The following is a 15986-nucleotide window of genomic DNA, read 5'->3' as shown; positions in this document are numbered from 1 at the left end:
TACAGTAATCATAACGTTTTTGCTAGTCTTCCCAATACTTCTGTTAGCTTAGCTAGGAGTGCTCCCTGCGTTAGTCTTGAAGATCCAGGCTCTTCAGAAGGTCCAGCTGCCGTACTTGCTGCTTGGGCTATTTAATTGATGAAACCAAATGCAGTTTAAAAAAGAAGTTGGTTTTGTATTTTCAAAAGGGGAAAAAGTCCCCCCCCCCCCTTTGAAATGTTGATTTTAATTTTATGTTCTTCAAATTATAAAACCATGCACAAAGCATTTAAAAATGCCTAAAATAAAACGATTTTGGGAGACAGTAAGCACTTTGCATTACATCGGTTTGTACCTCTTCTAAAGTTAAATTGTTGAAAGTTGTGCTATAGTTAGACCAGAACTTCGGTGAGTGTGCTGCCTTCCAATCGCAAAGTTATCTTCCATAAGTGTTTTAAACAATTGTGTAGTTTGTATTAAATACATATCCAGACAATAAGCTAAATAAGTGCAGTGAACTAAACTGGATTTTGCCAGAACTTTTCATTGCTTCGTGCATACACATGTTGAATACCTCTCTCATTCGGTTAGACAGCTCTAGGGGAAGAAGTGTTTAAATGGTCAGCGCTGCAACCACCAGTTGTATGAGAACACTGAAAACAGAGGTTTTTGAAAGGGGGCTGGGCATCTGTGAGAAAAAGGACATAATGAAGACAAATGTTTGAATGCGATACTGATGCACAATGCGAGAGAATGCCTTAGCTAAATGTGTGCTATGCCTTTTGTCAGAGCGGTTGAACTTTATCAGCAGCGAATTCAGTGGCTGTTGGAGGACAGCAGAAAGGTAACTTCAACTTTGCAGTGCACTTTTAGAGGGGAACTGTATATGGTATTAAAGAATAAATTAACCTTTGAATACTAGTACAAAGTGGCTTCCAGAAAGCTTAGGTACTTTCCTTATGCACTATGAGTTGCATGTAGTGTGCAATGATACTTGTCTCAACAATTTTTGTTTTGATCTTTTATTAGCATGTGGTTTTCTGCTTTCTAGACTATCTTTTTCTTATTAGCAATCAATTTCTCTCAATAATTAAGACCTCTCAAGGCCATTTAAACAGGACCAGACAATGCTGTGCTTACCTCTGACTGGAGCAGGGCTGTCTCGTAGTCAAGTGTGCTCTGTGTTGCACAGCAGGCTGATCACCTTGTGTGCCTAGTAGTGCTAATGGTCGGGTATGGGAAAGGCACATTATAACTTCTTCTCAAAGGGGATGAAAAAAGAAGCAGCATCCCAAAATCTAGCTTCCACAAAGCTGCTTTATTTGACCTGCAAGAGATGCTGTAAACAAGGTATTTCTTCTTCTTCTCAAATAACAAATAGATCACTTTGGGAAGGAGGGAATATGACTTTCTGATAAGGGCAAACTGGGCACTGGCTCCTTGTTCTTGCTTGTTTGTTTGCTTGTTTCTTTTTTTTTCTTTTTTTTTTTTTTTGGCTGTGTCACTGACTCTTCTTTATAGTAAAAAGCTTAAAGTGAAAATAAACATACAGTATTTGAATTGAAAATGGTATTGTAGAGAATAAACAGTAACATTTTAAAACTTCAGACAAGCTTAGTATTTGCAATGACTTTACTTTTTTAAGGTGTTTGGCCTTATAAAAGGAACTAAAGTTGGACTTGTGGTTGATGTATCTGGTATGAGTTGCAGACCAAGACTGCTGAATTTTCAGAGAGATCTTTTGGTAAGTAATAATGAAGCAGGCTTTGGCCACTCTAATGTTAATCAAGCCTCTGTATAACTACAAGCAAGGAACTAAGTAGAAAAAAACCTGCTTAAATTCATAATATATAATATAGTAGAAGTCTTTTGTTGTAGAGAAGTACATTTCAAATGCCTTTGGAAGTGTAGTCTTTGCTGATATCTAGCCGTATACACAAACTTTGTTTGGGTCTACGTATGTCAAATACAGTTTTCTTATGCCTTTATGCTTTGTTACAACACGAACTTCATTACTTTGGTCAGAATCTTGGCAAGTTAATCCCTTCCTGAAGTTCCAGAAGAAAATTATCCGTTATTGTACTATATATTTTTATAAAGCATTTTAAGTAAGGAAGATATAATGTGACTGTTTTATTATCTAATTCTGAATCTTTGTACACATTCATTTCCTACATTCAGGAATTATTTAAGTTTGATTTGTATTAGCTCCATTTTTTATTTGTGCACTTTATATAAAGCTACTTAAAGAGAATTCAAGTAACACTTGCTCTGATTGGCTTAGGCCTAATGCCTAAACTATTGTTTAGCCTTACCCAGGAATGCATATTAAATATCTTCTTGTAATTGCTCAGTGGGTGAACGTACCTCATTGAGATCACTATGCTCTGTTTCATATGCACATCAACTGAAGAGAAAAAGTGATACCAGTACCACAAATACTTCCTGCCTGCTGCCCCCCATTAACGAATTGGCTGCATTAGCACAGATTTTCAGGTTTTGTCTCTGTACTCCTCACTAAGTATTTCAATCTGTATGTCATCTCTTGGAAGTTTGTTTTTTTTTTTTTTTCACTCTGTGGTAGCTGAAAACACTGTTGTCAACTATTTTTAGCAAGTTGCTATTTTTATTCTTTTGCATAATAACCCTATCAGTAACAGCACGGATACTAATGCATTAACATGCTTTTTATTTATTAGTGCTTAATAGATGAGCAGCTGTGTCATAAGAAGCAATTGTACTGCCTTTCATTCAGTACTGAAATTTCATCTCTGTGGGAGAGTCCAAAAAACATCAGTGTTCATGTGTAAGTAAGTTAGCTACTCTGTAAAATAAAGGCATTTCAAACAAAGTTTCCATTTAATTAGAGCAATCTCTTGTTGATAAGAAGTAAAACTCTTGGTCTTGTGCCTGTAGTGGTTTGTAAAAGGAGGGGAAAAAAACCAATGAATTTTAAGTGCCATCAGTGATTTCAGGCAGCTTGTTCTTGCATTAGATATCTTAGCAAATCCTGTGGTTTGCGGTAGTCTTCGTGATCTGTTTTACTCAGGATCTGCATGTAAAGTGTGCATGTTCCTTTTTTTTTCTCCTAGGCTTCATGAAGCAAGACAGTGGGTACAACAGCTGGAGCCTGGTGGAAGCTGTAATTTGCTGAAAGCCTTAAAACATGTCCTCACAGTGAAAGAACTGGATTCCTTGGTTCTTATTGTAGGAAGCTGGTAGGTCCATTATCTGTCCTAGCAACCAGCTTTAACTTGGATATAGAATTGATACAAGAGTCTGAACTCAATACTGAAATAAATAGAAAATTTAAGATCCAGGTTTTATATCGTTAAGTTGGTATCACTGAATTCCTTTAGTTCTTTGCTCTTTCACTATTTATAAATCCTCTCTCTCCTGATATGAAATTGCAATTTTTCTTTGCAGATAAGTTAACAGACTCTCAGTGGATTAGTGCGATAACACTAGTGTTACATCAGTAAAAATCCTTCCACGTCATTGAGGACCTTCCTGAAAGTGTCCACGCTCCTGGGAAGATCAGACGATTAGCTAGATTTTACTGTGAAATAACATTGAACATTCACAGTTAGTCTTCTCTCTGTAATCTTAGTGATGCTGATGAAAAACTTGAAATGTCTGATTAAATAAATGAAAGCAGTCAGTAAGGCCTGCTGAGATAGAATAAATTATGGACTTAAATTTTGCAGTTCTGTTCTGGTCATTTGAAAAATTGCATTACTGGAGTCATGATTACAAGAAAAAGAGACCACAGTAAAGGTTCTGGTAGTGTTACTGTACTCATTTATTCACTGTGTTTATTTCAAATGTGCAAACAAGGGATGGTGTAAACTTGACAAGCTTGATAGGGTGATTGACATCACATTTGACCTGACTTAATGAATATAGTGCTCAGTTAAAAGGTTCTGAGTTCTGCCTAGGTCTGCTTTGAACTGTAATTAAAAGATTATAGTGAGTGCAAGTGAAAACTTCCTTGATTTCTGTCCCTGGCAGAAGTTTAGAGGGAGGGAAATGTTTTTACGTGCCATGAAGAACCACCAAAACTCGGGGAATGAAAGCTGTGTGGGTCACTAAGCTCTAAACACAAAGCATCCTTTGGTGCCTTTAGAAGAGAATGGGTTTACATGCCCTCACATGCAGCTGAAAATCTGAGTTGAAGACTTTTCTATCACAGCTTGTCAAAGGGGTCAAAAGCATCATTCATAATATTTAGTTCTCAGGGCTAGCAAAGAATAAATTTAGAACATTTCATCCAAGACTCATTATGAACCAAAGCAGAATCTTAGTGCTTTTTACTTTAATTCAGGTTTTCAGGGCTGAGTAAAACCCCGGTAGTGGTATCGTTCCTATGATTTCTTATTTCTTTCCCATTTAACATCTTCTTCCCTGTCTTCTTCAACGTGGCTTTTTTTAATGTTTGATTAGTGTTGTTATTAATATCTCTTTTTTTCTTTTTTTATTTCTTTTTAATCAGTCCTGATCAGTCATTGGAAATACTGGCTGACTATGTTCAGCAGTGTATGCTGGGGAGAAAACTATTGATTCATGCTGTTATATATGATTGTATCAATCCTGCCTCTCTTGTAAGTAGTTGTGTTAATACATATTTCCTTAAGTGTCCTGTCATATATTTCCTATTCAGCTGCAGTGTCTTTCTCATAAACTTGAAGAGATGCTAGTCTACCTCAGGAACTCATTGAAGAGTATGCTTTCTTTAGAGGAGATTTGCACAGGTGAAAGGTTGTTTGGAGCATCTCAGTTTCTTCATCATAGTTGGTACCAACTACGTTAACTTTGGCATTTTAACACAGAGTGAATGAACTCATCCCTTATTGCCTGTTTTTTTTAGTTTCTTTACTGAGTTAGTTTTTTTCCCCATATTCTTAAAATAAGACTAGTAAGAAAACAATGAAAACGTCTTATAATGATTTTGGCTTTCTTGCTACATATATCTTACAGATTCTTTCTCTATCTCTAATTAAGAATTGAATAGCAAAAAGCCGCATTACCAAAGGAGATGACCAAATCCAAGTAACTATTCTTCTTCTGATTTATATATGTAGACAGTTCTAAAGAACCTTGCAGAAGTTGTAAGAGGCCGTTATCATTGCTACTCTTCAAAGGGAGAGGTAGGTGAAGGCTAGAAGGGCAAAGGATTTTTTTCTTTTGTAATGCTTCACTCTTAGAAGGTAAACTTCTCATTATCTGAGTGGTAGTTTATAGCAAGACCGAGTGCCAAAAGTCATCTTCAAGGAAACTCTGAGGATGTGCTCAGTGAACATGTGTTTAATTCTTTCTGCAATTGAAAATGCTTTCCTAAAAGTGCAATAAATTTTGCAAAAGTTGCTCATTGACTCAAAGCTGGTGCATAGCGTGAAAGCAGTGACAGGCTTATTGTAGAGCATTTCAAGAATTCTTTGTTTATAAAATGAGGACTTCTGTATACAGTGCATTAGATGCATCTACGCTTGATTCTGCTATGCCAGGCAGTCTTGTGTGGATAAGTGCACATCAAAACAGGAAGCTGGGATTGGTTGATATTTGAACAGCAGGTAACTTTCTTTTTTCACCCTTGTTTTTGTACGTACAGAATGTTGATAGTAGTGATGTTGACCTACTACTCCAGGAATACCAGAAGGCTAAAGACTTGATCAACAGCATCAAACAGATTTTTCAGAGACGGATCGGTGGCTCACTTATTAGTAGAATAGCGGATGTATGTATTGCATTTGTTATTTTCATGTGTACTTTGAAGTATCATGAGTAGAAGTCTGCAGTGCTCACAACATGAAAATATTTATGTGATTACTCGGGTATTTTGATTAAATAAATGTTGAATATCATGTATTGGCATCCAGAAAACTGCAAAGGAGACATTTTGCTAGACACTTCTCTGAAACGCAGCAAATTTTGCAAACCAACCAAAATACAGTGGAAGAGTAAGTTTTACCATGGTCATAATGAAAATCTAAGAAAAATCCTTAGCCTACCTGTGTGCATGATCATTTAAATAAAGTTCCAATAATCCTTCAGATTAGTAAAAAGATATTTGTTCCTATCTGATTAAGGCGATGCTTGCACCAATTGCAAGATTGTAAGAACTTGTCTAGATCCATTACTAGTGTTGTTGTTAAGAAGTTACAGTCTCGCTGTTAGGCATGTGTCTCTCTGTTGGTCCTATCTTATTGTGACGACTTAGCACCATTCCTTCATGACCAACATACCAGAGGTTTTACTTTGTCTTTTCTCCAATTAAATAATTTCTAAATGCTCTTGATGAAATTTGGATGAGGAAGAAAAAGAATCTCCTGTGACTTTTCTTCTTTCTGTGGAATACTTGGAGAATTTCTCATTCTGCTTTATTCTGGTAGAAGGATTATTTGCTCATGTCTTTCTTTCACCTTGTGCAGATAGGTATATTAAGTGGCTCTTTTGGCTTAGTACTCTCATTTCTGTACTTTCTAGGGGCCTGGAAGCTTATAAAGTGGCTGAGTTCAGCCATGATTGCCAAACTTTCATGGTACAAATTTAGTAGCACTGTTTTACAAATCTATGGCTGTGTAAGAATTTTTTTGTTAGTAAAATAGTCTGCTCTCTGTCACAGCTAATATGGGCAGTGGCGTGAGGTGGATAAGTCAACTCTGACAGAGGGACTGAAAGCTTCCGTCAGGTGCCACTACATATCTAGTCATCTGACCTGAGACACTCCAGGCTGCAGGCAAACTGCTTGTGTGTGAATAATATTTCTAGTTCTGTTCCCCCTCATCCATTTAGATAGTAGTAGTATATAGAATTCTTTTATATTTCTCTTCCAACTTCATAATTACCAAGGACCATACAAACTACCTACAGAGCAGGGATCATCCTGAAATGACTTAGAGGTCCTATGTCTCCAAAGTAATAAAAGCTTGCCATTTTGGAAACTTACTGGTCAAACCCTCTGTAAGGAAAAAAATCATTTCCACAAACTTCTGTCCATTCATAAAACAAAGGCCCTTTGAAATAAGGGCATTCGAACACCCTATAGGAACTTGTTTACTTGTTTCTGCAGGTGTGAATGAAGGTAGAATGTGGTTCATTTTGACTCTCTGCTCAGTGCAGATAGCAAAATAGAGAAATGAGAATTTGACTTGTGTATAATGAAGATCCTTTTCCTACCTCCTTTTTTTAGGGAAATGTCTGCCAGTGTGTGCAACCATAACATTTTCATTTGCCTTAAGGATTTTTGCGTTGGAACACTGTCCCCCAAAAGTTTTTAGGAGGACCCATGGTAGTTATATTTGAAGTAAATCACTTGGGGAAATCCTAGCACTTCAGTGAACATAAGTAAAACTAAAATTCTATACTAGATATTTAGTATTGAGGGGAAAAAAATTATCCTGATGCTTACAAGAGTCCTTCTTAAAATCTATTTTAGGTTTCCACAAAATACACAAGTACAACACCTTCCAACTTCTTACCAAAGCCTCCAAAGCATGAAGGACCGTTAGTTATTCAAATACCAAGCTTCGCAGCCAAAACCTCAAGAGACTGGTTAAAGACAAATGGATTGAAAGGTAGCACAGGAAAAAAAAATCCTAACTTGTATGAAACATAAATAGAATACATGCTCTATCTTCAATTTAATTTCTTTGTTCTTTCCTACAGCTAAGAAGTTAAACCTTTATCAGGTTTTGGCTCCTAATGCTTTCTCTCCTGTGGAAGAGTTTGTACCCATTCTTCAAAAAACAGTATCATCAACTGTACACGAGGTAAGTGATGGGGACCCTTTGCTGCTTCTTCCTATTTTTATTTCTGCTACTACATTTTTCTAGTCAAATCAGTACTCTGTAAGATGGTGACGTTCTACAGGCTTTAACTGAAGTTAATTTCATGCTCATGTAGTTTATATAGGCCTCTGTAAACACCTAACTACACTTTTTATCTTTCTAGAAAGCCATGATGCAGTTTGAATGGCATGATGGAACTGTGAAAAATATCCATGTTGACCCACAAGTATTATACAACTATCAAGTGAGTTGTCTGTGGTGACTTGGCCTCATCAGGGCTACATTACTATCTAATTATTCCAGTGTTAACTGTCCTGTTACATAAGTATTCGAGGATTCATATGCAGACAGCTGTCCATATAAGTCTGCAGTGATCTGGTCAGACTGGGGACCCAGATTCTTGTGATATTTTGGAACAAGTGAGAGTCCAACAGCATTCCTCACAAATAGAGCAGTGTGTGCATTTTGTGATTTATGTGTAAGAAAGTATTTGCATTATTTCACCCACATATTTATGAATCCTTTAAGCTATATATTGAAAGGATACAGTCTGATTGATAAAGTATTCTTGATTGTTTTAACAGAACTGTCCCATTTCACCTTCTTAGTTTAACTGCAAAAAAAAAAAAGTTGTCTGTGTTGTTTTATCTCTCTGAAAGTCAGACATAAAGTGTCTAATCATTATTGATTAGATGAAGAAAGGTTCACGGCATAGAAGGAGCATTCTAGGAAGCAGTGTAACAGCAAGCTTGGATAATTGTTGCATGATATGAAGGACTGTGTGTGAAGGCATATTTATAGGAGCAAACTGGAGCCTATTCATGCCATGGCAACCTAATCCAGCAGACGTGCAGGAAAGAGAGTCAAGGCAAGGGATTATTTTGAAATCAAAAGCTTGATCTTAAAGTAGCAAATAATCCATAACACTTAACAAGGGATAAAAAAAACATTGTGGCACAAGTTTATTTGGCAGTTGAGCTTGTCTCAATTACATGAGCAAGTGGGTGAATGGAGATGGGGAGAATGGTGAAATTAAGACTAACGAGAAGACAGTTTTCCAGATCAGTAATGTTGATTTCTGCATGTGGGGAAGATAACAGAAGCATATGACAGTCTGCATAATGAAGAAACTCAGAAGAATAAAAATTAGGTTGCCTGGATCATGACTTAGCACAAGTCTATATTTTGCATTTGGACAATATTTACATACATGTGAGCTTCTCTCCCCTGTATAGTTTGAGTTCATTTCCAGAACATCCAGCACCCAGTGTCCTTCTGCTTGAAATACTCCTGTAATACCTAAAGACTAGGAATATGGCACAGTTTATATGGAGAGGCTGGTAGGATTTGGGAGATAGAGTTTATATTCTGAATCTGCATCTGATCTGTACTTTCAGATAAATTACATTACCCTTTTCACTGTGAACCCTCCACTCTTTTCATGTGGGAAATAGCTTGTATTCTTCATTGTAAAATGATGAGCTCCAAATCTAAAAAGCTGTAAGTGACTGCCAAATGTTAATATTCTTCAGATGACCACTTCAGAAATAATTCAGTCTGTTGTGCATAAGAACTTTCATGACTGTGAATAGCACTTTAGCCTTGACAGTGTTCCTACAACAGTCTTGTCATGCATTTAGACGGAATATGTTTTTGCTAACATGAATGTCAAAGGCAAATGATCTAGATGTATTTTCAGCTTAACCAAACTTGTTAAGAGTCAGAAAAATTATTTCTGATTACTTTATAGGAGGTTGGAATACTTTTGCTTTACTCAAATGTATCAGTTGTATGTGCAAGTTGTGCAAGCTGGATGTTTGTATTTCATGTTTTAGTATATACTCAGCTGATTCTTTTTATTTCATGTGAATTCTGAAAACTGTCAGCATAGTGCTACAACCAACATTATTTAAAAGCAGTTAATTCGTACTGAACTACACTTATCTTTGCAGAGTATTGGCCTGTATCCATAGGAAATTTGTTTGTTTGGGTGAATATACCTTTCTCTGAGGTACCATCTGGGAGGAAAACTTGGACAATGTGTGACAGACATCGCTGCCATTGGATACTATATGTCTCTTGAGAAACCATGAGGGCTGGAACTCAAATTCTTCTATGTTTTTCTAGTTACCCCCTCATCTACATCTTGCACACACTTTTCCTCTCTCTTTTTCCAAAGTGAATGTGGTTTTGAGGAAGCTACAGTCTTCAGGCTTTTCTGGGCATGTGTGGACATTGAATCTAGCAGTTTGGGTTTTACATCTTTGTGTGGGAGATGAAATATTGTGTAGGGGTTTGAGTCCTGGGGAAAAAATGAGGATTGTGCCATTGTACAATATGATATGATGAGCCGAGGCACCCAGTGCTTTCTGATCTAGAGGTGTATGTTCTACAGTGGAGGCAAGACAAGAACTGTCCTCCTGGAGCAAAAAGTAGCAATTGCTAAATGGAAGTTTCTAAGCGGTGATTGATATTAGCTATCAGGAAATTAGTGGGAAACTTCTCTCTCTCTTTTTTTTTTTTTTTTTTTTTTTTTTTTTTTTTTTTTTTTTTTTAATGAGAGGGTACCAGTTGGTAGAGCACACCCTGCTGTGTAGGCTCCGAAAGCTGCACAGGATTCAGAAACAAAGTAGGTTTGTCCAATGCCCCATTTAGTTTGAGATATTTTCATAATACTTATAAAATAACTTGCCTTCCAGTCTGCAGCTGTGTGTATAAAGGATATTTCTCAATAGTCTTTCAGGCCTTGAGAGATCCCAGTAACTTCTGTTTGACGTAGGTGTTGTCTGGTCCAGAAAGTTCATAGAATCTGGATTTTCAAAAGTTCAGGATTTTTCATTAACCTGGAATTAGCTACTACTTTTCTACAAATGTCTGGGCCAATCTTCATTCTTTGCTCATATGGTTTTTGAAGCATCAGCAACTAGAAGAGGAGAGCTGTTTAACCTTTGCATGTGTAGATTAAGAAGCAGTGCAGAGTTTGCTGTAGAAGATCAAAGGAGTTGATGAAAATTGTTTTAACAAGACTGAAAGGGGAAGAACATCCAGCCCACCTCTGAGAGCCAGAGAAATAGGTTGATTGCTAAATTATGGAAGGCTGAAAGTAGGCTGGGTAACTTCCTTTTGGGTGGCATGTGTGGCATACTCTAAATTGTAATCAAGTGGCAGAACAGGATGATATCTTAGTGGCTTAGTCTCTAGGAATATACACAAACTTTTCCACTTGGTAGCTTTTTAGCAAGTAAATGATTTTTTGCAGTATGAGAGTAGCATACAAGAGCTTTGATTCCTGCCAAAAGGAAGCCCTATAAAGACAGCTTACAAACACCATTGTAAATGGTGTCAGTGGTGAATTCTACAAGAGCAATGAAATCTCTTATAGATAATAGACTTATGTTAAGTTCAGATTTCAGTGTCTCAAGTCAGAGCGATTTTTTTTATTCTAGGGTATGTTCTTCAAGCAGGACAGAAGATGTGCCAAAACAGGCTGGCTGTTCAATTTGAAGAAGAGATAAGATTGGGACAACATTTCCTATTGTTTTAGTTAGTGGTGATTGCCACATGGGTGTCTTTAATCTGCAGTGTTTGGCGGAGCTCTATAACACGTGTTCTTATCTTTCTTTCCATTTCCCTCTAGCTACATTCCATGCTGCTCTCTGGCATCCCTCACATTCACCTTAAGCTTTTGTACTCGCTCCACAAGCACATCCTGCTTTGCATTTGCCTTCAGCCTGATAGTTGCCAGACTTTCTGCAAGAGGATAGCAAGGCTTCTGCTAGAGGTTTTGTTCTCAAGCTTGCAGATGAATTAAGAATATTGTTGGATGTGGGATGTTAGTATTTTTTGGTATTTGCCATGGTCCATGTAAGCATATAGTAGCCTTAAAACTACTAGTACGTAAGGAGAGTGTTTATGCTGTACAGAATATTGAGGATTTGCACAAGCACTTTGTTAGATCTTGTAATTGCAGAAGAAGTGGGAATAGATATATGTAGATATATATAGATATATATATAGATATATGTATATACACACACACATACATACAGGTAATATATGCAAGGCTGCTGCGCTTCCTCCAGTCAGTAATGATTTTTGAGGACTTACCCCTTGGTCAGAATGCAGAGTGTCAAAGAGTGGAACTAGTTTAGAGAACCAGAAGCTGCTCGGGAATGTTGGCAGCCCAAGATGTGTGATGTAGTGGTTTGTTTATTCTTTCTCTTTTCTCTCTTCTGTACCCCTCCACTAGTGGCCCTGAGGAAGGACTGTGGGAATGTTTCCAGGCATTAGGACAAAGATTTTTTAAAAATGGAGAAGGGATGGGAAATCTATAAAGCTCTATAGTGAGACCACAAAAGAGAATGTTAAGTTTAACAAGCTGATCTGAAAGCAGCCTCTGACTCCTTTATTGCCAATAGATGCTCATGTGTTTTGCATTCCAAAAGCATGCTACCCTCAAGCTTTTTTCTGAGGGCAGTGTCCTTCTCTAGCTTGATTTTGTCTGATGTGTATAGTGCAGTACATACACTTACAAAGGGTTTGGACAAATTGCCTTAATGTCTTCAAATCATTATGGTGTTAAAGAAGCATATATGTTTGAAACAATTTTACACTTTTTTTTTAATTATATTTTGAAGCAGTTTCTTTTTTTACGTTTTTATGTGCTTGGCCACTATTTTGGGACAGGATAGCAAGGGGAAGGTGAAGAGGAGAGTTTAGACCTTTAGACACTGTGGGTTTTTTAATCATTGTATGTTCTGCTCATGGACTTTATTCTCTTATCTTTTATGATTTTCATTCATTTTGACAGTGGCATTTTATTCTTAGTTATTTGTTTCATTATTATGCTGTCATGTTACTTCTAGATTAAGTATTTGGCAATAGAAAGACTTACTTGAACTATTTATTTATAGCTTAAATTTTCTGTATTTTATCTGCAGAAACTCCTTGGTAAAATGGTAAGAATTTATGAGAGACGAATTGACTGGCTATCTGTTGCTAGCAGAGGAATATGGGGAAGTGTTTGCGAGAGGAGGTATTGCACTTTGACACCCTTTTTGTGTGCGTAGGCAACGTTTCTTATTTGTGTATTAGTGAACACATAGGAATACAGGCCAGAAAATAGTCAGAGGCAGCGGCAACAGTTGCAGGTACCACCAGTGCAAGCAATCCACTTTTGAAAATGGACATTGATATTCAGCATTTTTAATGATTCAGTGAATTTACCATCATCAATCAACAAAACTGCAATTTCTGTGAGACAAGATGAGACTTTTAAATCTGAGTTACCTAGCAAGTAAGCCTTTGGGAAATGTTCTGTCTTAAATCACACATAAGCAGAACCTGCTTCTGGGCAAAGGTTCACAATCAGCTTTCCAAACCCCTGTTATTAGTGTTTATACCTAGAGTATTCCAGCACATATGGCTTCTTATCAGGAGGTGAGGTTCAACCTATCAATTACCTCCTGCTTTCACCACTTGCTGCAGTGTATTCTTGTGCCAGATGTCAAATATCAATATAGATATACCCTAAAATTTAACATCTTTCCCTGCATGAGGTGTATTTGAGGATGGTGTTTGTTTATGTTGTGTCTGAGTCTTTACTACATCTTCCACCCAGCTTTAGCTGAACAACTATTTCTTTTTGTCCCATTTATCAACCTTGAATATGAAGTTTCAGAACCCAGGAAGACTGCAGAGACAATTGTTACTTAAAATTTTCTTGTTCGTTCATCAATGATCAAATTGGCCCTACTGGTCACTGTGTTGGGTAGGGAACTCATGTCTTCCTGACTGTCCATCACACCTGTGATTCTGTTCGTAATCACTACTCCCAAGATATCTCCTGTCCATTAAGTATGACGAGCCTATGTTGTCTCTACAAGCATGACTTTTTATCACTAATACTTTTTCCCAAAACAGGCAATACATGTGCCAGATATCATCAACCAGGCCATAGCTGAGCAACCAGTCTGTCTGTCACTGACTTGCTGGGAGAAAAGTTACCACGTGCCTTTGGAGTGATGCTGCATATGTTCATGGAATGATGGCTGGGGGAGGACAATGAACTGTTCAACAGCTTTTTCTTGTTGGATAACTTCCAGGCATTTCAGCCGTGTTCTGGATATTCCAGTACTGAGAAGAGAAAGGATCTTTTTTAAGGGTCAACAACTGATATGGCGCTACATGTGTCAGTACCCTGATTATCCCATAGCTTAATACAGATATTTCCCTTTATTGAGCTTATATTTTGCAGATTTTTTTCTATACATTCAGTGTTCATACATTTTCATTCATGGTTAGAAGATACTTTCCTTAGTGAGTTAGAGTAAAGTGAAGATAAAAATATGTAATTAAATAAGATTTTTTGACAAATAACATGTTCCTTGTGTAGGGTGGTTATACTTGTTGATATATCAGTGACAAACTCTACGTACATCATCCATATTCAACATTCTTTGCGACTTTTGCTTGAGGAACAAATGTCAAACAAGGATTACTTCAATATTATAGCGTAAGCAGACATTTAAGGTTATCTTTTAAAATAACTGTAGCATAATGCAAGTAGTATGGTGATAGATTATAGTTACTAATGAGCATGTTTTAGATTTCTTTAATTGTATTAACAATTTATGGTGAAGTATTTGCAAGAATAGTATTGATGCATCTTTATTGGGTAGATGTATTGATGAGATATACAGAGGGCCAAGTTAGTAATTAAAGTAATTGTTTTGTGTGAGGCTCGCTGAAATTGGATGCATCATACATATAATGTTCTCTTCCTATTGTATTGTTCATAATGGTATCAGTTCACATGTCAGAAACTTTTTCTAGAAGACAATTTTGGAAACCTGTCAGGTACCATTACTGAAAATGCCCTTTAAATTTCACAGTAACTCTAATAGTTTTTCTAATATATAAAAGTACTACAATTCTGTACTTATAATAGTGGTCAGAAACTTATTGTACATCTGCCAAGTAGCTGTTGGTCAGGTTTCTGAATGGCAGGTAACAGCGAGAGGCAGCAACTCCAGAGTCGCTGACTCTGTGGGAGAGCAGAGCCCTCGTCTCGCGGGAGGGACACAGCTGTGGGCCGCATCTCAGGGTTCAGATTTTGTATGTTTTGTTGGCTGTTTCAGGTGGAGGGGAGGACAATCCTTCCCAGCCTCTGCTGAGCTTTTACCAGCTCATTTAGCTTCCAGTCCAGGAAAGAAAAAATGTATTCAGGCCCACTGCGTTGAAAAGCTGTCCACCCCTGGGTAATCGATAGGTGTGAATAATTAAATGGTTTGCCACAGAAGTTAGCATCAGATAATTTTACATGTATAATATCCCAAATCATTTTTTTCAGTGAATTTGCTCCATACATTTGTATGTTGTAAAGCATAATCTGAAAATTAATTGCTGTTATCTTTCTGTAAAAGATATGGGAATGATGTTGTGCCTTGGCAGCCAGAACTGGTTCCTTCCCAATCGGAAAATTTACAAAATGCTTGGAGGTAGGATCAAAAAACTTAGTCATACTTTTGAATTAAGCAAATGTAGATACCATAAAACGAGTACAACAGAGTATCAGGTTTATCAGTATTGTGAACTATTTAGAAAACTGAAAAGTTAATTATTTTACAAAAATAGTTTACCTTGAACTGTTCTACACTGCTTGTTTGTTCATGATGGTTTGTTGTGAAAACAGCATCCTAATGTTTAATACGTCTAGTGACTTTGTATTTCCAGTGTTCAGCCCATGGGTATAGAAGTGTCTATGTAAGAAATGCACTGGTTACGTGAAAAATTCCCAACAACTTTGAATTCAAGTGAGATCTGAAAGCCAAGCTGGTTTTTCCCCCCCCCCCCCCCCCCACACACACACACTGGAACCAAATTCCAAGTTTCTGCCTGTGGAATTATACCCTCAGTGATATCTCTGTAGTTTTACTTTATTCCACAGTAAAGCTGTAAGTTCTGATATTACAGTTATGCCGCATAAAATGCAGAGATAATTCTTTCTTCTCAGTGCTCTGAATCTTATAAGCCAGTCTGCCGTGGTCACAAACCGTGGTGGCAAAAGGTTATCATATAACTTGGTTTTGCTGGCTGTCATTGTTAAAATTTTCAGACTCCAAGGCATTGTTATTTAGGATTCTTTGTTCTCTCTATTGCTTTAAGCAGGAAAAAGAAAAAAATCTGTCATTGCTTCATTCTTTGAACTGTCATTATTTG

At 37.1% G+C, this 15986-nt stretch overlaps 1 protein-coding gene across 1 annotated transcript in view; it reads left to right on the top strand.

The window, feature by feature from the left end:
* VWA3A (von Willebrand factor A domain containing 3A) overlaps positions 1-15986 on the top strand; it is a 40577-nt gene that overhangs the window by 2082 nt on the left and 22509 nt on the right. The window contains exons 6-18 of the mRNA XM_064520271.1: positions 769-823; positions 1625-1723; positions 2679-2785; positions 3072-3197; positions 4472-4580; positions 5061-5126; positions 5588-5713; positions 7415-7553; positions 7645-7748; positions 7930-8010; positions 12707-12801; positions 14161-14280; positions 15191-15265. Of these exons, the coding sequence (XP_064376341.1) occupies positions 769-823; positions 1625-1723; positions 2679-2785; positions 3072-3197; positions 4472-4580; positions 5061-5126; positions 5588-5713; positions 7415-7553; positions 7645-7748; positions 7930-8010; positions 12707-12801; positions 14161-14280; positions 15191-15265 (1302 nt within the window). The remainder of the gene's footprint in view (positions 1-768; positions 824-1624; positions 1724-2678; positions 2786-3071; positions 3198-4471; positions 4581-5060; positions 5127-5587; positions 5714-7414; positions 7554-7644; positions 7749-7929; positions 8011-12706; positions 12802-14160; positions 14281-15190; positions 15266-15986) is intronic.

This window comes from Dromaius novaehollandiae, chromosome 14, assembly GCF_036370855.1.
Source record: "Dromaius novaehollandiae isolate bDroNov1 chromosome 14, bDroNov1.hap1, whole genome shotgun sequence".
Classification (NCBI taxonomy): Eukaryota; Metazoa; Chordata; class Aves; order Casuariiformes; family Dromaiidae; genus Dromaius; species Dromaius novaehollandiae.
The sequence above is the reverse complement of the archived record's forward strand: the minus strand, read 5'-3'. Positions and strand labels throughout refer to the sequence as shown.